General features: G+C 55.5%; 3 protein-coding genes across 4 annotated transcripts; all 3 read right to left on the bottom strand.

The window, feature by feature from the left end:
* Nucleotides 1-183: 183 nt before the first annotated feature.
* On the bottom strand, nt 184-15,888 carry HOXD9 (homeobox D9). The gene is made up of 3 exons (XM_023622040.2): nt 15,752-15,888; nt 1,494-3,292; nt 184-1,146 (listed from the first exon to the last, which is right to left on the bottom strand). Exons 2-3 carry the CDS (start codon nt 2,302-2,304, stop codon nt 905-907), a joined length of 1,053 nt encoding a protein of 350 aa, XP_023477808.1. The 5' UTR covers nt 2,305-3,292; nt 15,752-15,888; the 3' UTR covers nt 184-904.
* Nucleotides 5,225-8,482, bottom strand: HOXD10 (homeobox D10). The gene is made up of 2 exons (XM_023622039.2): nt 7,528-8,482; nt 5,225-6,192 (listed from the first exon to the last, which is right to left on the bottom strand). Exons 1-2 carry the CDS (start codon nt 8,480-8,482, stop codon nt 5,915-5,917), a joined length of 1,233 nt encoding a protein of 410 aa, XP_023477807.1. The 3' UTR covers nt 5,225-5,914.
* Nucleotides 13,922-20,924, bottom strand: HOXD11 (homeobox D11). Of its 2 annotated transcripts, none has more exons than XM_023622041.2 (2): nt 16,947-19,554; nt 13,922-16,208 (listed from the first exon to the last, which is right to left on the bottom strand). In XM_023622041.2, the coding sequence occupies exons 1-2, from the start codon at nt 17,719-17,721 to the stop codon at nt 15,973-15,975; spliced, it is 1,011 nt and encodes a 336-aa protein (XP_023477809.2). In that variant the 5' UTR covers nt 17,722-19,554; the 3' UTR covers nt 13,922-15,972. The 2 variants fall into 2 exon arrangements, 1 of the variants encoding a protein (XP_023477809.2); XR_011428280.1 differs by lacking the exon at nt 16,947-19,554 and adding an exon at nt 20,364-20,924 and having other exon boundaries at nt 16,035-16,208.
* Between the last annotated feature and the right edge of the window lie 977 nt (nt 20,925-21,901).

Genomic DNA, 21,901 nt, shown 5'->3' with positions numbered 1-21,901 from the left:
ATGGCCACCAAGGGTCCCCCAGGGCTTGTGCTCTAGGCTGGGTCTGCCCACACAAAGGGGGACTCAGAGGCACATCAGAGTCTTTTCAGCGCCCCGGATTTTTAGCAGTGTCCCCCAGGGATGGGAGAGAAGTCCCCTGAGGGTGATATTTTGCAGAGAGACAGAGAAAGCAGGCACACAGCGTTCAGGGCCAGCGTCGGGGCTCCATTTGATCAGGTCAGCATTTATTGGTAGGAAGCGGTAACATTTACAACTGGTCCTCAGGCAGAAACCGGGAGGGTCTACACCCGCGGCCGCCCACGCGCGCCGAGCCCTCCCGGGGAGAGAGCAGCTCCTCCAGTGCACTGAGAATAAACCCCCGACCCACCAGAGGCCCTGAGCTTCTCTCTCTGCCTCATTCCAGGTCTCAGTCGAGGGCCCGCGGGCTCCCTGAGGAAAGGGGGCTTTCATAACCGGTGGGCAACCTGGCCAGGCCTTGGCCTGGGCCGGCCTCCGCACGTCGTCGTTCTGCCTTCATTCTGGGAAGTGGGGTGCGCTTGGCCCCTGCTTGAGCAGCGCTGGGAGCTAAACTACAGCACTTTTCAGAAACACAGGGAACATTTACACAGGAGAGGGCTCCTCAAGCCAGCGTGCACTCACAAATCTAGCATTTCCTAAGGAACCCTCGGGCAGAAAAGGGAGGGAGCAGGATAGGGCAAAACCTCAAAGCCACTTGGTTTCTCCAACACATAAGCGAGCAAATACAGAGCCCCCCAAATACCTCACAGAGACCAACCACACAGTCACTTCTACCTAAAAAAGGGGGGAAATGTCCGAATCGCTGGAGAGTTTCTGGAAATCAAGCACCCACAAAGAGAAACCCCACTGCGGTCGCACAGCAGAGCGGTCAGGCCGGCACGCCGGGTCAGTCTCCTTTGGGGCATTTCTCCTTGCTCATCTTTTTCATTTTCATCCTACGATTCTGGAACCAGATTTTGACCTGTCTCTCTGTGAGGTTTAGAATCCTTGCCACCTCGTAGCGCCGGTCCCGGGTGAGGTACATGTTGAAGAGGAATTCCTTCTCCAGCTCAAGCGTCTGGTATTTGGTGTAGGGACAGCGCTTTTTCCGGGTGGAGCGAGCGTGAATCCAGTTTGCTGCGGGGTTGTCTACGAAGAAGGGGGTTTGGAGAAGGGGAGCGAGGGGCGGAGGGGAGGCAGGGAGAGATGACAGGGTGGGGGAGAGAGGTCGTTAAATTAATTTCACCAAGGATGGCCGCTTTTCACAACTTGGGGGGAATTATCATAAAAACCCCTAATGCCCGCGCTCTGTTTACCGTACAAACCGGGCGCCCAGGGTAGGTGGTTATGGGAAGCTTTTTTATGGATGCGTGTTGCTCGCCCAGGCTAGGGTAGGCGTCTAGACGTTTTTATAGGTTAGTAAAACTATCAGTTTTGCACATTCGAGCCTTACAGGTTTCAGCAATAAATCAGGGGGCAATTTCTTTTGCACTTACTTGGGTCAAGTTGCTGCTGCGGCGGCTGCGGCTGCTGCTTCTCCTCCTCCTTCAGCGGGCAGCCCGGGCTCGGATGGTCGCTGCAAGTCGAGGGCTCCGACGAGCCGCCTGCCCCGGACCCGGACCCGATCCCCGCCCCGGGCCCGGTTCCCCCAGCCGCAGCTGCCACCTTGTCCCGTAGGAACGAGTTGCAGGAGAACTCGGGGCCGCCACTCCCCTGGGACTCCCGGGCCGCGGAGCACTCAGTCCGTTTGGAGGAAGAAGACGAGGAAGTGGAGGAGGAGGTGGAGGTGGCGGCAGCGGCAGGGGTCGGGGCTGCTCCGGTTTCAGGCTTAATCCCGTAGTGGCGCCCGTTGGGTGGGCCGCTGGGGCCGGGGCCGGGGCCGGGGCTGGGACCAGGGCCCGGGCCACCGCCGCCTCCGCCTCCCCCTCCGCCACCGCTACCGCCGCCGCCCGCGCCGCCCGGGAAGCCGGGCAGCGGCTCCATCCAGGAGCGCATGTAGCGGCCGGGCTCGGAGGCGGCGGCGGCCAGGGGCGGCGGGGGCACGTACGGGTGGTAGAGGCCACTCATCGCCGCCGCCGGGGGCTGGGCCGGCACCGCGGACCACGAGGCGGAGAACACGGCCGATTTGGGGGCAAAACTACACGAGGCAAACTCGGCGGCAGCAGCGGCCGGGCTGTCGGCCACACCTGCGGGCCTGCCCTGCGCGCTGGGCCCCGGCGGTCCGAAGCGCGCGGCGAACACCTCGTCGCCCTCATGGCCTATGAGCGAGTCCACGTAGTAGTTGCTGAGGGTGCCACTGGAGGACATTTTGAGGCGCCGTGCGCTCCCACCCAAGGTTACACTGCCCGCCGCGGCGCCGCTCCCCGCCGGCGCCCGAGCCGCCGACTAGTTCGCAGGCTCCAGCCTCCACCATTGGTCGCGCGGCCCACGTGATCATATTTACCAATACCGGGAGTAAATCAGTCCGCTAAACTGGGGGCTGCTGTGATTTAAAAAAAAAAAATCATCAACATAAGCGCCGCAATTAGAGCCCGCGGGCTCCGGCCCGTGCGCCGGGGCTCGGCCCGGCCTGGCCCGGCCTGCCCGGCGGCGGCTGTGACCACACGCCCGAGCGCGGCCGGAGGAGGCGCTGGGGACTATTTGTTCGCCTTCTCTTGCCGCCCTCGGTCTTGCAGTTTGGTCCCTGGCGCTGCTGCCCCAGTGCCTGGGCTCCGGGCTACCGGCCGCGCGCCCTGGGCGCCCCGAGTGCTTGGCCAGAGCCGAGGGCAGTCGGGGGCGCGCAGGGCCGGGTGCGGGCCCGAGGCAGGCCGACCTTCTGAGGCGGCCCCCTGGCGCCCGAGGGGAGTTCTTCTCGCTGTGGCTCTCTCCTACCCAAAGCCACCCCCTCCCTACACATACCCACACACACGCTCGCTCACAGCTTGTCGTGTTGTTTAAAACAGGTGGAAGACCTCTGTAATGATATTATGCCTTTCAATAAAAATTTTATGAGGTGTATTTGATTATAGATTAATGTGTCCCTAATAAAACGGACGGATGGAGCAGCTCGGAAGGCCCCCTCCCCCTGCCACACTCACACACGCCCGCGTAGCCACACACACCCCGACGTGAGGCTGAGCACACGCCACGGCCCGAGGGGCGAGCTGGGGCGGCCTGGCCCGCGGGCTGGGCGCGGCGGCGGCCGCGGCCAGGGCTTCTGTCTGCCCTCGGAAGGGCTGGCGGGCTGGCGAGTCGGCACCGTGCGGACAGTGGCGGCCAGGGTGCCTTGTCTTCTCCGGGGGCTGCGGGAAAGACCCTGGAAGAGAACAGGCCATAAGGCAGGACCCAAAGGCTAGCGCAGGCCCGCTCCCGCCCGCCGCCGCGACCCTGCCTCCAAGACGCCAGCAGGACTCGCATCTCCCTGCGCAGGTCCGCTTGGCCTGGTCCCCACTTGGAGGTCTCCAAGTGGATTCCGGAGACGTCTTAAAAACGGCCTGGTCCTTGGGCTACTCTCTTCTGATTTTTTTTTTTTTTTTTTTTGCCTCCAGAAGTAAGGCTGGGTAGCCTTGAATCTGAGGGAGATGCCCATTGTCACTCCCAAATCCATGGTACAAAGCCTCGGAAGCCGGCTGGGAGCCAAGACAAAAGCGGCCCGGGCGGCGGAGGATGTATTCCTCGCTCTACAAGTTGCCCAGCGCACCCTTGGAGGGCTCCCAGCCCACCTCGAGCCCCGGAAAGGAAGGGGGGAAATGGCTACTTATGGCCTGATTGATTGCCTTTGCCAATGGCTTTCTGATTTCGTTCCAGAGGAGCTGCCTTTGCCTGTAGCACGGGTTTTCCTCCGAGACATGGCCCCCTGTCAACAACTAATGGCGCTCCCCACATCGCGGGGAACGCGCGAAGTTAAATTTGCCCTCCTTCTCCTGCCCAACCAATGGACGTCTGGGCTACTCTATCCCAGTGTCCCAACCTGGCACTGATTCTGAGCCATCTCTCTCCCACCCCTAGGAAATGACTCCCCTAAAGGGTTCTGTCTTGGAATTGGGGAAAGTTCTTGGTTTTCAAGAGAAGTTTAAAACTCTGAATGAATGGCGGGTCTCCCGAAGACTCCTTGGGTGAGAGCTCTAAGGCTTAGATCCCCTAAATACATTGTTTTCAGGAAAAATGAAAAGGAGGTGTTTTGTGAAGCTGCTGGAAGCAGTTGGAGACCCTTTGAAACTGCAGCACAACCTGGGGTAACGAATTCTCTGTCGGCTCTTTTCCCCAAGGCCTCTCCTCCCTTCTCCCTGGCAGGACTAGATGAGTCTGGACTCTTGGGCTGAGGATCCCACAGTACATGTACATGCTAGTGAAAGCTGGCTGAAGTTTTCCGAGGCTTGGCAGCAGCTGGAACATTACACTTCATGGGAAGTCATGTTCATTTGCAAATTCTCTTTCAGTCACCCTTTGTACATTTTCCTTCTTCCCAGATACAGTGGCTCCAACCAGCATTTTGTAATTAAATAGAGGGAGGATTAACTGGGAAAAATCTTTTCTTCCTTTAAAAAAATTACATGTGGGCCACTAAAAGGTAATGACTGAGCATAAAATCCTTCCACAAGGAAACCAAGGCAAAGTGGGATGGGAAAACTCACCCATCCTTGACTTCTCTGTGGCCTGGCTGTCTTGCGCTTGGGATGGGGGTGGGAGTGAGGGAAAGGAGTGGGGGAGAATTGGATCCGCTGTAATGCTAAGCTGCTGCTTGTCCTTGCTCCTGTAACAGAGGCCCGGCGGCTTCCAGGTGGGCAAGACTGGTCTCAAGCCAGCCCCTGACGATGGTACGCCTGCCAGAAATCGCCAAGACCCCACTGAAAGCATTAAAAATAACAAAACCAAAGAGAGGAAGAGACATAAGCAGGGAGCTTTGAGGAAAAAGCAGCTTGGGCACAGGCTTACTTACCAGGCTCCGGCTAGAGGGAAGCTAACACTCACTGAGAATTCAATTATGTTACTATGATGGGGGGAGGAGGGGAGAGGGCTCCCCTTCTTCGCAATTATGAAAACAGCACACCCAGGCTGGATTATCACTTCCCCCACCACTGCCAAATTTCAGCACCCTAGGCCTCCTCCAGCTTCTCTCTCCCATTTCCCCTTCCCTGCTCTCTCTCGCCCCCTCAACTGCCCCAAACAAGCAGTTTAACAGGAAGATAATCTCACCAAAGACTTTCATTTCCACCGTAACACATTTCAGAAAGCAGAGGGAGCGAACTCGTTTCCAGAGTTTATTGCATTATACATGCGACCAGAACATGCACAGAGAGGACAGGTTGCTGTTGTACTTCTACCAAACCACAGATGCACCACAAGGGAAAGGCTACAAGGCATAAGTCGTCAATATTCCATCTCACCAAGGACAATTGCTAAATTCATTTGCAAAAAGATACATTGTAATGTGCTTTTTTAGTCCCCCTCCCCCCAAAGCTTGTGGGTTTTCTTAATTTTTTTTTAAATATATATGTAATTTAAGTACTTTTAAGTACTGGATGTATTCAAAACGCCATGAGCTCATGGACTAACCACACACACAGACCTTTTGTGTTAGGAAAAACATGAAAAAGTCACATTGCTGGATGGATGAATGGATTGATGGGTGCTCTACAGTTCCAATAAGTTAAGACTCAAATGAAAATGCGCAGTAATAGTTACCCTGCATTACGATGAAAAAATAATAAATTACACGTGCTAGTTTTTTAATATATATATATATATACTCAGGGATTACAGATCACTTGCAGCACGAACAGAATGACCCCAAAGTCACATTCTAGCAGGAAAAAAACAAAACAAAACAAAAAACAAAGAGCAATGAAGGTTTTGTTTCCGCCTTCCCAGTCCTCCAGCACTCGGCCCTGGAACGCGGTGCCCCCTCTCCGATCTCGGCCTCTGACGGGCCTCGGACCTAAGAGAAGGTGAGGTTGGCGGTCAGTTCTCGGATCCGGTTCTCTCGGCTCATCTTCTTGAGTTTCATTCGGCGGTTTTGAAACCAAATCTTGACCTGCCTGTCGGTGAGGTTAACGCTCTTACTGATCTCTAGGCGGCGCTCGCGGGTGAGGTACATATTGAACAAGAACTCTTTTTCTAATTCCAGCGTTTGGTGCTTAGTGTAAGGGCACCTCTTCTTTCTGCCACTCTTTGCAGTGAGCCAATTGCTGGTTGGAGTATCAGACTTGATTTCCTCTAACAAAATTAAAGGGAGAAGAAGAAAAAAAATCAAGAATTTTTTTTTCTCTCAGTCTGTTCAAATGTACCCTTGGCCATGACCCCGCTGGCAGCCAGGCTGCTTTGGGAAATGCTGGTATTAAACATTGCTCACATGAGGTGGGCCCTGGAAGGGATTTGTCATTGATGCCAGATTAGTTTAAATGCCCAAAATGACACGATGGGCGGGTACTCTCGCCCTCTGTGTCAGGATTCTCTCTCTCTCAACTTTCTGACCTGCACAAAACATTGATACAACAGCAAACTTTCAGGATCTCCCCAGCAACATTCTAAGTGGTCAGCTCATAACAGGGCTGGAGTGGAAGAAGCAAACCTGGACAAGCCTACCAACCCCATTGCTGCCTCAGGTCCCCAAGTCCGCCACTTCTTCCCCACTTCTCCTAGGCAGGCAGGAAGCTCCACAACGAGGTCTATAGGTGACCATTTTCTTTCAAAAGATAACCGACGAACCGAGTACACCTTCTCCACCCTGCCTGGAAATTTCCTGAATTCTCATGTCTTCTTGCCCTCACACAAAAGCATTCTCCCAGAAATGTAGCCCCTTACTGTGGCCCACCTCTGGGCACGGGTGGGAGGAAAGGCTCAGGGACAGGGTTCCTTCACAAAAAGCCAGAGCCCCTGGCTCTTTGCCTTAGCCCAGCCCTAAGGCTGGCCCTGCCGGTGGGCCATGCAGATTCCATTCTCCCCAGTTCAGCCTTTGCCCCATTTGCAAATGGATTGCAGAGCTTGCGGCACTTTCCCCAGACAAAGCCCAGGTTACCTAGCCCTGCCGAGGCAGGCAGCCCTGTTCCCTGGCCCAAGCGCCAACCGGCCCAGCCATCTCCTTCCCCTTGCCGCTCCCAAGCTCGCACGATGCGGGGTGCATACACTTGAACACGAACACGGTGCCTTGGACCACCTTAAAATCATCACTGGATGAAAGGCAAGGCTGGGACTGCAAATCTGAGCAGGAGAAAGGAGGTTCTGGGGCCGTGTTTACCAGCCGCAGGTCTCATTTGTGCTCTTTTGTTGCATTTCAGGTCTAGCTCAGGAAAAATAAACCCGGCAAGCCCTTCCTCTGCCCCGGCGCCATCAGCATGGGGCCAGGACTAGCCAGGAGGGCCAGGGCAGCGGGGGAGAAGCAGGGACCACCTCGGGACTGAGACTGTCCCTCTAAAAGCCAGGAGAAGCAGCACCTGCTAGTTGGCCCGCCTCGGCTGCCCAGGCTCGGCACTGGGCACCCAGGCGCGCTCCCTCTCTGCCGGGTTCCCAGGCTGCACGCCCCGCTGGGGTGGCAACTCTGCTCATACCGACCTTTGCTTTCCTTCTCCTGTACTTCGGGACTGGACACGGAGACCTCAGCCAGGCAGCTCCTCTCTTCCGGAAGGCCGCCCTTGGCCTCGGGGCTCTCCACCTGGGAGACTTTGGTGGACTCCTGGCCGCTCGAAGCCTCGTTCATCTTCTTTTCCATCTGCAGCTGGGCGGCCGAGAGCTGCGGCTTGGCCGCGCCGCGAGGGTTGAGCTGGAGCATGACTGTGGAGCTGCCTTCGGGGCTGTTATTGTACTCTTGGGTTTTCCCGGTGGCGTAGGTCTGACTCAGTCTAAAATATCCAGGGACAGGAACCTCAGGGTTCTCAACGGGACAGGACTCAGGGACCAGCCTCTGGTACGAAGGGACCTCGGCAGAAATGAGTTTGTTGCGCTTATCAGAATACATGCAGCAATTGGATTCTTCCTTAATGTTGGTGGTGAAGGAGCAAGTAGGGACTTGCTGTGTAACAGGTTGCTCTATTCGACAAGATCTGTTCGGGTCTGTCCAACTGTCTACTTGAGGTATATAAGGATGCACATTCATACCCATATTTTGGTGGTTCACTTCTCTTTTGGCCAGAGACGGGAGCAGTCCACAGGTTTGCATTCCATAGGTCCCCATGTCTGCGCTAGGTGGTGGCATGTACATGCTGGCGCTGCTCGAATAAAAACTGTCACTCCTGCAGGCACTGATCAAGGAATCTACTAAAAAAGTATTAGCAGCAGGAGAGCTGTTGGGAAAGGACATTTTGGGGAGGAATTTGAAGAAGAGAGATTGTGTCCTTTGTAGGCTGACATCTCTAGGAAAACATTCCCCGTGTAATTGTGGATGCCTCTGCCGACCACATGACAACCAAGCCAATGAGATTTGAAAATGGCCTTGAGCCGCAGCCTCCTCGCAGGTCACGTGCTCCAGAGCCCGGCCGGCCGGCCGCGTAAGCACGGACAACAGCGACATCTACTACGCGCCCGCGATAGTGCGCGCTGGAGACAACCGGCCCAGCACTCTCAGCCACCCGCCAGCCTCCCTGGGGCTTGCTCGGCCCGCCTGCCCCACTCGCGTCCCCCGCTCCGGCCTCTGGAAGGAAAGGCTCGGCCAGAAGGGCCTCCGGGAGGACACGCGCGGGGAGGGAAACCGGAGCGCCGTGGTGCCAGCACACAGAAGCATTCCCCGCACACACCCAGGCAGAACGCACCCGAGAGGGCCGGGGCCCGGGCAGGGGGTGGGGGCCCAGGCTGGTTAGTTTTGTCCTGGGCAGCCTGGGAAGGTGAGTCGGATTCCTCGGGCTCTAAGACGTCCCACTCCAGGGGGCCACAGGAAAGATCTCTGGGGCATAGACGCGGCTAAGGTATCCTGGGGAGCGGAGGCGAGAAGGGCCGCGAGGGCCGAGAGGCCAAGGAGCTGGCCGACCCCGGAGCCCCGAGGACCGGCCTGGCTACGGCGCTGTCCTCTCCCTCGGCCCTCCCGCCCCGGCTCCCGACCCCTCCGCGTCCCGACGGGCTACCCGATCTTTCCGCTCTCCGAGGAACCACACCCCGACCTCTGCGGGCCCGGCCGCTGGGAGCTTTCAGCCCGGAGACAATCCCTCGCCAACAATTCACTATCCGCGAAAGCGTCCCTTCGGTTCCCAGCCGGAGAACTAAACCGAGGTTTTCTTCCCCCACACACCCTGATAATAGAGGGCAAAAAGGAAGGAAGGAAGAGAAAGAAAAGAATTTTTTCCAGGAAAAGGGAAAACTCTCGCTCTCAGACTCCAGAAGTTTTAGAAAACTGACAGCCAAGCAGAAGAGAGAGAGACGCAAAGGTGTCATTTGGTTCTTCTGCAAAGAAAAATATGTTTTCCTTTTATGGATTTTGTAAAAGCATTGGTTTCTGACAAGTGCAAGGTACAAAAGGTTGTGGAATTTATTAATACATATTAAGAAGAATCAGGGCGATCAATAAAATTCTCATCTACATTCTTGGGCTACTTGGTAATTTTCTTGCTTCTGAAGGTTTTTAAAGAGTTATACCCGCTGTTGCCACACACGGGAAGATATTTTATTAACAAATCAATCGAGACTTTGTAAAGGATAAGATTAATAGTTAAGATTTAGCATAATGGCGTTCGCTTTATGAATTATTGAAAATTATACTATTGATTTTTCCCCTTCGCTACTAACCAAGAAGGTCAATTTTTGTTTTAACACAAATCGTCAAATATTAAAAGCTATACTTTTGTCAGAAGTTGAGTTTTATAGTTTTGGACAATTCCTAAAATGATTTGACACGGTTTTGCTTTGGTAAGGGGAGGGAGGAAAAAGGAGGTGGGGGAATCTTAGCCCTCTGCTTCCTCTGGTGAGGAAAGTCCTATAAAAAGGATTTGGTCTGGGGTTGTGGTCGAGCTCATTAAAGAACAACCACCATCACCGCCATGGAAACTCAGAGTTTTATGAGAAACTTGTCCAACAACTTCCTCCCTCGTTCTCTGGTTGCTGGCGGGTGAGCGGCTTTTGGAAGCCCCGGCCTCGGGGCAGCAGCAGGGAGCTTTAACCTTGATTTCCAAAGGCTTGCCCTGGGCGAGGGGCTGGCCAGGACGCTGGAGCCGTCCTCTGACTTCCTGGATCCCCTTCCTTGCATCCGAGAGAGGAAAAGGGCCCCGGAAACTGTGATCGTGAACCAGTTCTCTATCCGGAAAGGCATCCGTGTTTCCTTCTCCTCACACTCGCCCTGTCATGGGCTGGCCTTGGATTTCAGGCCCAGAGACTGAACTTGTGGGCAAATTGGGTTTCTGCCTCAGCAGAACATTTCTCTGGAGCCCGATGCTCATGAAAGCGCCTCAGCATTCTGGGGGACCTAGTAGCCGGCTCGCTCCTTCACAAAAACCCTCTCCAACAAACCCTTTGTCCCCCTCCCCAAAAGGAATCTCCCCTGGCCTGGTGAAACGGGCGTGGGACATTACTTTCGGCCTTGGGACCGCTTCGCCTGTCCCCTCGCAGTGCTCTCGCCCAAACAATAACCCCTTTTAAAAACTCCACGGTGGCAATGAGACAGACCTTTTAAACCTTTATGCAGCTGTTCAAATACAACATCATTGTCAGGTTAAAAGCCTGGCGCCTCTAACTGCTCTGGCTGCAGGATGCCGCCCGGCCAAGCTGGTGGTTTAAACATTACCTTTCCGCAGGGGTGGCAGTTTTTAAGCTTGGGGGGGGGGGGCAGTGAGGAGGGCAGGAAAAAATCCCAACTTTGGACTCTAGTCTGCTACAGTCCTGTTTAAAGCTAACAGCCACTGACCAGCACCCCGAAAATTGCTTTCTTATAAGGCGGAGATCATGATCCCAGCCATAGCTAAGAGTGCCCAAGGCTGGACAAAGTGCCCGCTGCACGGGCTCGCGGCAGGCGCCCTGACGCCAGCCTGGCGCTCCAGCACTGTCGTCCTTTACATCTCGGCCAGGGGAGCTGCCGGGATCTCGGTTGTCCAATTCTCCCTATCCACTCGCGAGACAAAACTGTTTAATCTAATCGGGAATTTTATGCCCATCAAATGCCCTTTCATAATCTTTATTTATACATGAAGAAAACATCCAGGCTAAAAACCAGCGATTCCTCTCAGAGTGGGCAGGTCTGCAGTGAGCCTGGACAGGCAGGAGCTGCCTTCCTAATTTGGGGGCCTTTCTGTTTCAGCTCCGATGTCTTCAAGCTCAAAGTCACTTCCACATTGGATTTGGTTTTAAATAGGTCTTCCTCGCTCACAGGAAAGAAAATGTTTCAGATATAATTTCGTATCTATTATCACAAAATTCTATTTTATTCTTTTTCAAATTTCTGCCTTCAGACTAGCTCCTTGAGGCCAGAGACTGCCAATATTTCAGGGAGGTTTTATCACAAAAATTGAGAAAAACAGAAATAATACTAGAGAATGATCTGGGCTGGGGAGGAGGGAAGTTTGCCTAAGACCCTAAGGCTAAGGTGAAGCAAACGGAATGAAAAGGCAGTGACTTTCAAGGCCTGCCTTTATTTTGCTTAAGTATTTAATGTAGCTGCATAGCTGCTGTTTTCGATCATCTTTAGATCAGTTGGAGCAGTTACCATTAATAATAAATCAATATTGCACCATAAAAGAGATGAATATCCATATTTGTACCAAGACATTCTTCTCCCCCGCACAGTTCTTTCTAGATAAAAATTAAAAGGGTTGCTTTAGCAAGAAATTAGCATTTGTAATCAAGAAGTGGCTTGCATCTGCACTCTTCTGTCACTGGGAAGAAGAACAGCAGCCCTGGGGCTCCGGGTTCACCCTGAATTTGGGCCCTACGTGGCCTCAGGGCTATGCCACTCTTTGGGGGCAGAGTAGATGGGGACAAATTTTAAAAGCTACTTCCCTAGGGTGCCCCTCTGGGTTGCACTGTGCACCTCCCAGCCAATGTGAAAAAAAACCAAGAAGGCAAATGGGGAGGCTGGGGAAGCCACCACAAACACATGAGGGGTGTCTGGAGACAGACAGAAGGGCCGGCGCAGCCTCTTTTGGTTGCAGACACAAAAGACTCCTACTTCCTGCATTTTCCCTCCACTTCGGGATCTGAAAACTCAGCGACTCAAGATAGATGGCCACACTCTACCAGCCCGACGCAGCCCTAACGATCAGGTGGAGTCGGGTCTTCAGCCCCTAGAAGTCCTGGTCCAATCCCTCAGCCTTTTTCCGGTCCCTCTTGGGCGCTGCCAGGAGGAAAGGAGCTGCAGACCGCTGAGCACCGGTGATCTGCGGGAGGCTGCCAGCCAAAGCCAAGGGCCCCCTCCCCCGCAAGGCCACCGGCGCTCCCGCTGGAGCCGCCTAAAGAGGAACACAACATTTCGGGTGGAGGGTTCTTACCCCACGTGGACTGAGGCCGGGGTTAGGCCCCGGGAAATGTCGCTTCACAATAGCAAAGCTGGACCCGCGGTCAGACAGGCGGGAGCCGGGGGTGCCCGTGGGGAACACCCACGCCTCTGGCTGGCGCCTCGCGGGGGGGCTCCTGGCGCCCCAGCCTCCGCTGAAGCCGATGCCAGCTCCCAGGGGTGGACCCAGGGCCTTTGGTCCAGGGCCTGGAGGGAGGAGACAGAAACACAGGAGCCGAAGAGGCCAGGACTAATTCCGGGGGTTGTGTGAGCTTCACAATGAACTTCGATGAAGAAGGGACAGCCACCCTCCCTTAGAACGGCCCTCCCTTTTGGAGCCTCCCTTTTGGACCACGGATGGTGACACAGGCCATCCCCAATGTCAGGGGCTTTGCAAAGGTTGGGGTGGGGGGCCGCGAGGAGGGCATGAGGCGAGATACTTCCAAGAGCTAGTGCCCAAATCAAACTCCGCGCTCAAGGCCAGCAAGCGGCTTGGAAGGGTGGCCGGGGTTCTGTCAAATGCAAAGCCCGTTTGCTTCAAATGCATTCCCCATTCCATGACGCCTTGGAGTATAAACGATTCGCGGATAGCCCGCCGCTTCCCGCAGGCGCCATCAGCCCAGCCTGGCCCAGGCGCCCCAACTCCTAGTCCTTCCTGCCTGCGCCTCCTGATCGCTACCGGTAGCCCCGGGCACCAGGCACAACCTGGGGCGGGGGGAGTCCGTCGCCCAGAACGACCCCCTTACGTTGTCCCGACGCAGTCTCATTTTTCCTGAGAGTACACTCAGCTAAGTTGCCAGTGCCTAGATCTGTCTTAAACAAAAGCCTTTTAATCATCGCAGGCGGTCGGAGAACGCGCAAGGCGGACGCGGTTTTGGGGAGGGGGTGGTCCTACCCTCTTATCACTCTCCACACTCAAACCAACAAGAAAATTGATTTCCCCTAATTTAATTAACTCGCAGTGTCATGACCCATTTTGAAATAGACATATTTGTCTTTTAAAAATCTCTCCTCGACACCATCGAATTATACCAAGGAATTTTTCCAGCAGCTTTATCTTTAAGGAGACAACGACTAGGTGATCGCTTGTTTCAGGAATCTGGGTAGCTCTCTTTACTCCGTCTTTACACAACTTCCCACGCCTCATGGCTGCTTAGAACAAACAAACAGCAAACACACACTGTATCGGCCCCGTGTTTCTAACGGGCTGAGATTGCCTATTAGAACCCAGTATTGGAAAGATACGGTACCGCGGCCCTTCCGCCAAACGCGGCTTCTGGAACGTGAGCACGCCCCCGTGTGGCTCTGCAAGGCCATGCAAACGGAAAATGGTATCTCGGTTCGGCTTGCCTACGGTGGTGGACATACAAGCTTGCTACATTTAGACGCAATTAAAAAAAAAAGATAGATGGAGAGAGAAAGAAAAAAAACCAGTTTTAAGCTCCTGGAATAATCATATTACTAAGACACTGACATTTTAACGGATGCCCAGAATTCCAAACAAAGGAATCCCTTTCCGAACGAAATTATTCAATTGTAATCTTTGTTTCTATTGCATCTTTCGCCAAAGGTTGAGGGACGCTTTTGAAAACAATATAAATTTATCTTCTTTTGTTCCATGCCATAGAAAGTGCAATAATTTGACAGGGTGACTTTTTCCCCCAAATATAACGAAGGTGTAAGTCCGAATGGAACTTCATCTTTCAGATGCCTGCTTTTAAAACCGCGGCTCTTCATTAGAGCAAAAGGGACTGCTATCTACAACCCCTCCCCCTAAAAAACCACTCCAGCGTTTCCTAGTTGTATTAAAAGCATGCTGGTAGACATTTTAATCTAACTAGTATTTTAAAAAGAAGTCAATTGCTATTGAATTACACAAATGTTTGAAGGGAAATTAAGGTTATTGATCCTGAAATTAGGAATTTGCTTAGATTTATGATGAGCCCAGATATGATTCTGTGTGGTCATAAATGTGTGTGGGGGTCTGGATGTGTGTGAGCATGTGTGTGTGAGAGTGGGTGGTGGTTGAATATCACAGAAGAACCTTAAGGTGCCTAATTATTCAGAAAGGTTAAAGGTGATGACCTTGACATTTTGGAAGTTCAAAGGCATACACTTATGCACTTATGTTTTTCTTTCCCCAAAAAAGCTTTGGCAATTAAAAAAATTTTGCATTTGGAAGTGCATGCCTCCTTGGAATGGATGTATGGAGTGCTGCACATCTTATGAATTTATTTTTTTGACTTTGGGCTGATGAGAGGTTAAGAGTCATAAGATTCACTTTACTCTTTTCAGAGAAAGAGAAGCTTTTCTCACTCCTGCAGTTTATTGCACATTGCGGAAATCTCTTCTGGGCCCACCAGAAGGTGTATAATATAACCCAATTAAGCTATTTAGAACTTAGGCTTTTATGGTGTTGTCTAGACAGTTCAAGGTTTTGTAAACAGCCTGGCCTGGCCCAGCAACATAAAGTGCAGTGCAGCCCCCATCACATTCTTTAACTTGAAGCGATAAATGTGGTGAGAAGTGGGTCTGCAGCCCCAGGCCCTATTCCAGAGAGGGGGGCTTACCTTCCCTGCTCCAGGCCCGCTGTGACATTAGCAAGGATCCCAAGCGCCCTCCACTCACTGATAACTTCCTTTTAGCAAACTTTTTTTTTTAATGAAGGGCTCTAATGTTGGTTTCTTCTTTTAAGCGACCCAGGCTCCTTGACACCTTCTTAAGAGTGAATTTGGATTTCCTAACCAGTTTTTTAAAATGGTTTTTGTCTTTTCAGAAATTCCAAGTTCACTAGACTGGAGGGGGTGGGGCAAGAGTCTGCTTCTTAGATTCCTGCTGCCCCAGCTTCATCGCCTGGAGAAGGCAGCAGCAGTATGGCTGGGTCACATCCTCAATTCAGAAATTCATCCCTAAAGTGATTTTAAAAATCAGTGTAGCCCACAGGGGGTGGGAGGGAACGACTCATATTTTAGCAGAATTAAAAAGCATTTCGCTTGATTTTCAGTTGCATGGAGGAGAAGGTTCTGGCCACTAAAATATCCTAATCAGACACTAAACTTCTTCAAAGAGGAAAATTCATACAGTGTATTGAAGCTGTAACCTCCATTTTACTAGAAACCATTTATTCACACAAAAGATAGGGACTCATGTCTTGATAAGACAGATCAAAGGTACATTGCCCAGAGTTTGAATAATCTGCATTTACCAAGGGGAAAAGACGGGGTCCCTTAAACTCAGAACAAAAATAAGCGCCTTCCAGCCTGATGGCCTAACTCTCTATAGATCCCACATCGTCCCCACGGGGACTCGGAGAGACGGAGGGAGAACAACAGCACATTGGCGGTAAAATTGTAAAGGGACGTTTGCATTTACCATTTTCCCCTTATTAGGATCCGTTCGGCCAAGTCCCTGGCCTCGTCCGCAGGCGGCAGTGGTCGCTGGGAGGTCCCGAGTTGACCGTGGGAAGGAATCGTGGAGTTCCACAGAGGAGAGACGTCATTTAAACCCAAAGACATTGGGCCTGCCTAGAGCAGGCTGGTGGGGAGGAGGGTGAGTGAGTGGGGCTTTGGGGAGAGGGGTGCTTCGTGGAGCTCTCAAAATAAGGGGTTTCCAGTGAAATACTGCAGACGGTCTCTGTTCAGTTTCTTTTCTTTCATCCTGCGATTCTGGAACCAGATTTTGACTTGCCGGTCAGTGAGGTTGAGCATCCGAGAGAGTTGGAGTCTTTTCTCTTTGTTTATGTACACGTTAAAGAAAAACTCGCGTTCCAGTTCTCGGATCTGGTACTTGGTGTAGGGACAGCGCTTTTTCCGGGACCTCTGGGGGGCCACTGCAAGGCAAGGAGACCAAGGGGTGAGAGAGGCCGCTGCCTGCCCACCCCCGCCCGTCCGCCCTGCCCGCGCGAGGGCCAGGCCTCGGCCCGCTGGGGATGTCCCCTGCCGCCACTGAAAGGCCCTGCCTGCGTCGTGGGGATGAAATATGGGCGGGCACAGGAGAGAGTGCGGGCGTGGACCTGTGCTCACGCCCGGGCACACAAACACACACACACACAGCCTGGCACCGAGGTAGGGAAGCAGGGGGCGCGGCAGGCTCTGAGCTGGAACCCAAAGGGAGAGAAACAGGAGCGCGCGGGGCATCTGCTCGACTCCAGCCAGCAGCGCGTCAGCCAGCGGCTTGGATAAAGTCCAGTTTAAGAATCAAACTCCCCCCACCCCCACCCTCCCTCCCTTAAAAGCAGGACGCTCGAGTGTCCACACTCACATATTGACTTGAAATCTCCCCTCTCTCCCTTCATGGTCTCTGGGACCTCGCCCCCCCCCCAAACTGGGAAAAGCTCTCTGCAGCGATTAATGTCCTACTCGAAGTCTACCTTAAGCCCACCTAAATTGGTTTCCTATCGTAAACACGCTTTACAACGGCTGGGGAAATCTTATAGGATGTATAAACCCCTTCGAACGCTTATAAAGTAGCACATAAAACGGCGCAAGCAGAGGGAGGCCCCCGCCTCCCCCGCCCCCCCGCGCCCACGGCCCCGGGCCCAGCCGCCCACCCCGCGCCCGGTGCCTACCTGCGCCGCCGCTCTTCTCAGCCCCCGCCTCCCCCGGGGGCCCCTCGCCGTCGCCGCCGCCTTCTGCCGCCCCCTTGGGCTCTGAGCCGGGGGTCGCCTTGGCGCAGGGACTGCCCCCGCCGCCACCGGCCCCCGTCTTGGGGTCGCCCTTGTCGGCAGCGCCCTCGGGCTGAGGAGGCGCGGGCGGCGGAGGGGGCTGCGGCCCGGCGAACGGGGGCCCGGGTGCAGCCTCGTAGAACTGGTCGAAGCCCTGCGGCAGGATGCCGTTGCGGCCCACGGCGCTGTAGAAGTTGGAGGCGGCGCCCGCGGGGCCGTGCGGCGGCCCGGGCGCGGCGCACACCGGCTCGGGCGCCTTGAAGAGCACGTCCGGCCGGCGGCCCGCGGGCGGGAGCAGCTCCCGCTGCATGGCCGCCTCCTCGGCCGCCGCCGCCGCCGCCGCTGCTGCCGCCGCTGCCGCGTAGTAGGGAGCGTAGCCCCCGGCGCCGCCACTGCCGCCCCCTCCGGGGCCGCCCCCGCCGCCGCCGCCCCCCGCGCCGCCGCCGCCGCCGCGGTACGGCCACTTGGCGCGCTCCAGGCCGTAGTCGCGGAAGGCCACTTCGCGCACGGGCTGGACGTGCGGCGCCAGGTTGGAAGAGTAGGGGAAAGTCATCTGGCAGGACGACGGTTGCGACAGGAACGACGGCTTGCTGGCGAAGTCCGACGGGGCCACATAGTAGGCGCAGCCGGGCAGGTACATGCTGGCTGCGCTCGGGCCGCACTCGTCAAAGTCGTTCATGGCTCCGTGGCGTGCGCGCCGGCGAGCCCCGGGCCGCTCCCCGAGCCGCCAACCTGAGCCATCGATTGCACAAGAGGCTTGGGCCAGGATCAACTAAGCAAAAATCCCCACCGGGCGCTGACGTGCAATTCATCTTGATTGATTCTGGTGGTAATTATGTCACGTGACGCCATGGAGAGAAATGTCCTTATATCTATATCAGCGCTCGCCAACACGCCCCAGGACGGCTCCTGGCGCCGAGACACGCGCGTGCTGGGGGCGGATCGGCCTCCCTCTTCAGCCAGCTCTCCCTGGGCGCCCTCTGACCAGGCTGCGCCGCAGGCCGGTCACCTGTGCGCCGCCAGCGGCTGCCACTGCTGGGTGCATCTGCCACCGCCCGGCTGGGCCGCCCGCCCGCGCCCGCCCGCGCCGCTTTAAGTACGCGGACCGAGGCCGGCGGGGAGGAGGAGGGAGGGGGAGGAAGGGGGAGGAAGGGGGAAGGGAAAGAAGCAGAGAGCGGAGGGGGGAGACCCAGCCCGGGGCACAGGGGACTAGGTGTGAGGGTGTGAGGTTCCCACCCCCCACACCCCTTCCTGCAGCCGCTCCCTCCCCCGCGATGCCGCTACCCTCTGCAGCTTGCCCGCTGGGAGCTTGTTGCTTCTCGTTCAAGGGGCTTAATTGCGCCGCTCTCGGGGGCGCAAGAAGCCCTGATTTACATATTTCTCTGCCCGGCTTGTTCACCGCGGAGTAACTTGGCTCCCGCCACTCCTGACCCCAGGAGCGGGAGTGCAAGCTTTGGAAAACCCACGCCAAAACCATACCAGGAGCTGACCCGGGCCAGGGCCTCAGTGCCCACTTGGCCTGTCTCCTTCTCTCCTCTCTCTGTTCTCGTCTCTCTTTCTCCTTCCTTCGTCTCTCTTAAGCATCTTCTGTCCTCTCACTCCCCTCTCGTTTCCTCTTTCCTTCTTCCTTCCTCTTACTTTTCTCCTCTCCTTTCCTCTGATCTTCTCTCCCTTCCCCTAGCTGTGTGTCACCGTATCTATCTCTCTCCCTGTCGCGTCTCTGCCTTTCTCTCCCAGTGCTAATGCAAGGAGAGAGGTCAGCCAGGGGAGACGTCCCGTGGCCCTCTAGAAGCTGGGGAGTCTGGTGAACAAAAGGATCTGGAGTCCTACTCTCAGGCTGCTTGGGCTCCCGCTCCCCCTTAACCAGACACAAACCACCGGCGCCTCCGCCCTCCTCACCATCTCTGCTTTCTGGCCTGGACTGGGACCAGCCCGCCTCACATCCAGCCCCTTCCCTGCGTCGGAGCCTCGCCAAGGCCTACACATCCGCGCCGCATCTCCCCAAGGCTCCTGTGGTGCCTTTGGGCCGGCGCGGTCACTGCGGCCCCCTGGGAGGTCCGTTGGCTCTGAGGAGGGGCTCTCAGGGGCTCTTGCCTCCTTGCTCAAGGCCTTCTGCGCCACTTGGCCCTGAGGGCCCCCCATCCACTCGCCCCAAGGCCTCACTCTCCTCGGCGGCCGGCCACCGCGTCCCTCTTTCCTAGCCCAGGGGTCCAGGCGAGGCCTGGGCTCCCACCTCCGGGACAGCCAGCGCTTTCCAAAGGTAAAATCTGTCTTAGAAAGAAGCTCCCCAAACCCAAATCCAAGAACCAAGGGCAGGAAGCTGCCCCTCTCCCCAGGATTCCTCTGCCCAGGCAATCCCAGCTCTGGTCCTGGGCCTCTGCCCTACGCCCAGGGCAGGCGGCGCAGGCTGTGAAGCGGGTTCCCTCCCTGGCCCCGGCTGCCGCAGTGCCCGTGCGGTGAGCTCTGCCCACCACACCGACAGACAGAGAAAAGGCGGGTGATCAGAGCTCATATCTATTTTCTGGCCGGTGTCCCCCCCCCTTTTTCTCCTCCCTCCCTCCCTTTCTCCCTCCCACTCTCGCTCCTCTGCCCCCCTCCCACCTCTGCTTCCCTCCGAACGCTGCGCAAACAGGTCGGTGGCGACTGGAGGGCAAGGAGCCTCCCTCCCACCCAGAACTGCCCATCCTTGTATGCACCCTTCTCGAAACTGGCACCCTCGCCCAGATTCCAGCTCACCCCCTTCTCAGCCCAGACCGCCAGTACACTTATCTGCCTCGCCATCTCCATCCCCGGCCCAAGCCTCTCCCTCCCGAGCTCGTGGTCGACGCCCCTAGATCTCTCTCCTAAAATGGCTCCCCGGACGCTACATACTGGCCCTGCGGCAGCTCAGGACCCAGGGCAGCGGCGGCGGGGCCCCCAGCTCGGTCTTTATGTGTCTGGGGGTGCGCAAAATTCTCACACTTTCTCTCTGCACAGGGTGGGGCGCAGGCTCCCAAAGTGGAGCCTCCTGACCGCTGAAGAGGGAAATGGGGAGGACGAACCATTCAAGTTCAACGACATGGCGACGGCGGCTCCCGCTGGAGCCGCGCTTTGGCGGGGGAGGGTGCGCCATCTGCAGCGGCGCGCGGGTGCATAGGAGAAAGGGGCGGCGGACCCCTCTCCGCGCAGTAGCCCGGACCCCCGCCCCCACACCCAGTCCAAGGCTTTCGTTCTGGGCCCAGCCTGCTTCGCCCTTTGGCCCCAGCTGCCTCCTCGATCCTCACCCGGAAACCCAAGGAAAACCGCAGCCTCCCGACCCGCGCGTCCCGCTCGAGAACCTACCGTGAAGACCCCAGCGCTGTGGCCTTGTCCTTCCCTGCGCGGCCCCACTCGAAGCGCAGGGAGCGCATCGGACGCTCCGGGCACAGCCAGCAGCTCCGCGAGTGGTAGCTTTCCGCACAGCGCCCGTACGCGATGCGGTAATTTTGAGCCACCCAAGATAAGACACTAACTTGACCTTAACTTTGTCAGGGCGCCCCTGGTATCTGGAGAACGTGAACAGACACTGTCTGGCAGCTCTCGTAAAAGCTGACTGGGGAAGGGATTCTGAGTCATTTCATTTATTGCCACTACAGTTCTGCAAGAAAGCTTTTCCTCCCTGCCAAACTTTAATTATTTATGCTCTTTTAGGAAACGAAAGAAGAGGAGAAACGCAGGGAAAACATCCAGAGCCAGTCCCTTCCCTGCAGAGCCTTCGGAATAGGCTCCTGAAGTCAAGTGACTGGAGAACAAAAATGTGGGGAGATCACCTTTGTCCAAGGACGATCGGATAGGCGCCGAGCCCCCCCCCCCACCCCCCGCCACTAAGGGGGGTGGATGCAGCTGGGAGAGGCGGAGTGAAGGGGCACCCCCCCCCAGACATGAATATTTACAACGGTTCTGGATTTCTCCTCCACCCGCTGGTCTTCCGGAAGCCTCCCCAGCCCGCCTCCCTTGGGGAGAGCCCCCAGGCCTTAAAAGAGTCCCCCGTCGGCCTCTGAGCTTGCAGCCGATTGAATGCCAGACGAAGCTGTTTTTTTCTCGTTTAAAAATCGTTTTCTTGCTTAAGAGGCCTGCCTGGACTGCAGCATTTGTCTTTGTACGAGGAAATGTTGAGCACTCAGATTTCAGCATCATTTCTCTCCGGGCGTTTGTTTCTTACGAATTTCGAATTTCGTCGTGGTTCCAAATCCCTGCCAGGACCTCGGCTAGGAAGGGAGAGAGGACATCGCCGCCTTTGTATTTATATGGATCAGTAAAAGGGATAGATTTGAAAAAGACTGCTGAAGCCCCAAACGACAGACAGAACTTTACACCTGGAATAATTGCAATCTCTTTGGGGAGTGGTCTCCGTGAATCTCTCCTCCTACCCCACATCCCAGGCTAAAGCAAAAGAACACGATGATTTAATGCTATATGTTGGAAAGAAACAGCCTCTATGTGTTGTGTTAGGGTCTGGGTCTAAGTCCGGTTTTCTGGTCCTTTACCCAGCCCTCCGGGCTTGAGGTCTGAGTGTGGCCTCCGCCTTTGTTAGCTTGTTTTGGGGGAGGCAAACCTCCGCTGACTGTCGCAGAGACTCGGCTCTCGGTCCCACCACTTCCCTGAGCCCCACCAGGTGAGGAAGCATTTCTTGGGATTGGGCCTCTGGCTTCCTTTTTCCCCCGTTGTGTGTTTTTTCAAAGGAGCTCTTTAAAATACATTTTAAAACTACACATCAAATTCGCTTCAGGGAAGGCGAGTTGGAACCATTCAATAGTCAGTATTAGAGATTTAGTGGTTTTGCTAATTCTCTCACTTGCTAAAAGCTAGCAATTCTCTAGTTTCCATCTCTGACCTAGCTG

This window comes from Equus caballus, chromosome 18 (assembly GCF_041296265.1).
Source record: "Equus caballus isolate H_3958 breed thoroughbred chromosome 18, TB-T2T, whole genome shotgun sequence".
In the NCBI taxonomy this organism is placed as follows: Eukaryota; Metazoa; Chordata; class Mammalia; order Perissodactyla; family Equidae; genus Equus; species Equus caballus.
This window is presented reverse-complemented; position numbering and strand designations above follow the sequence as displayed.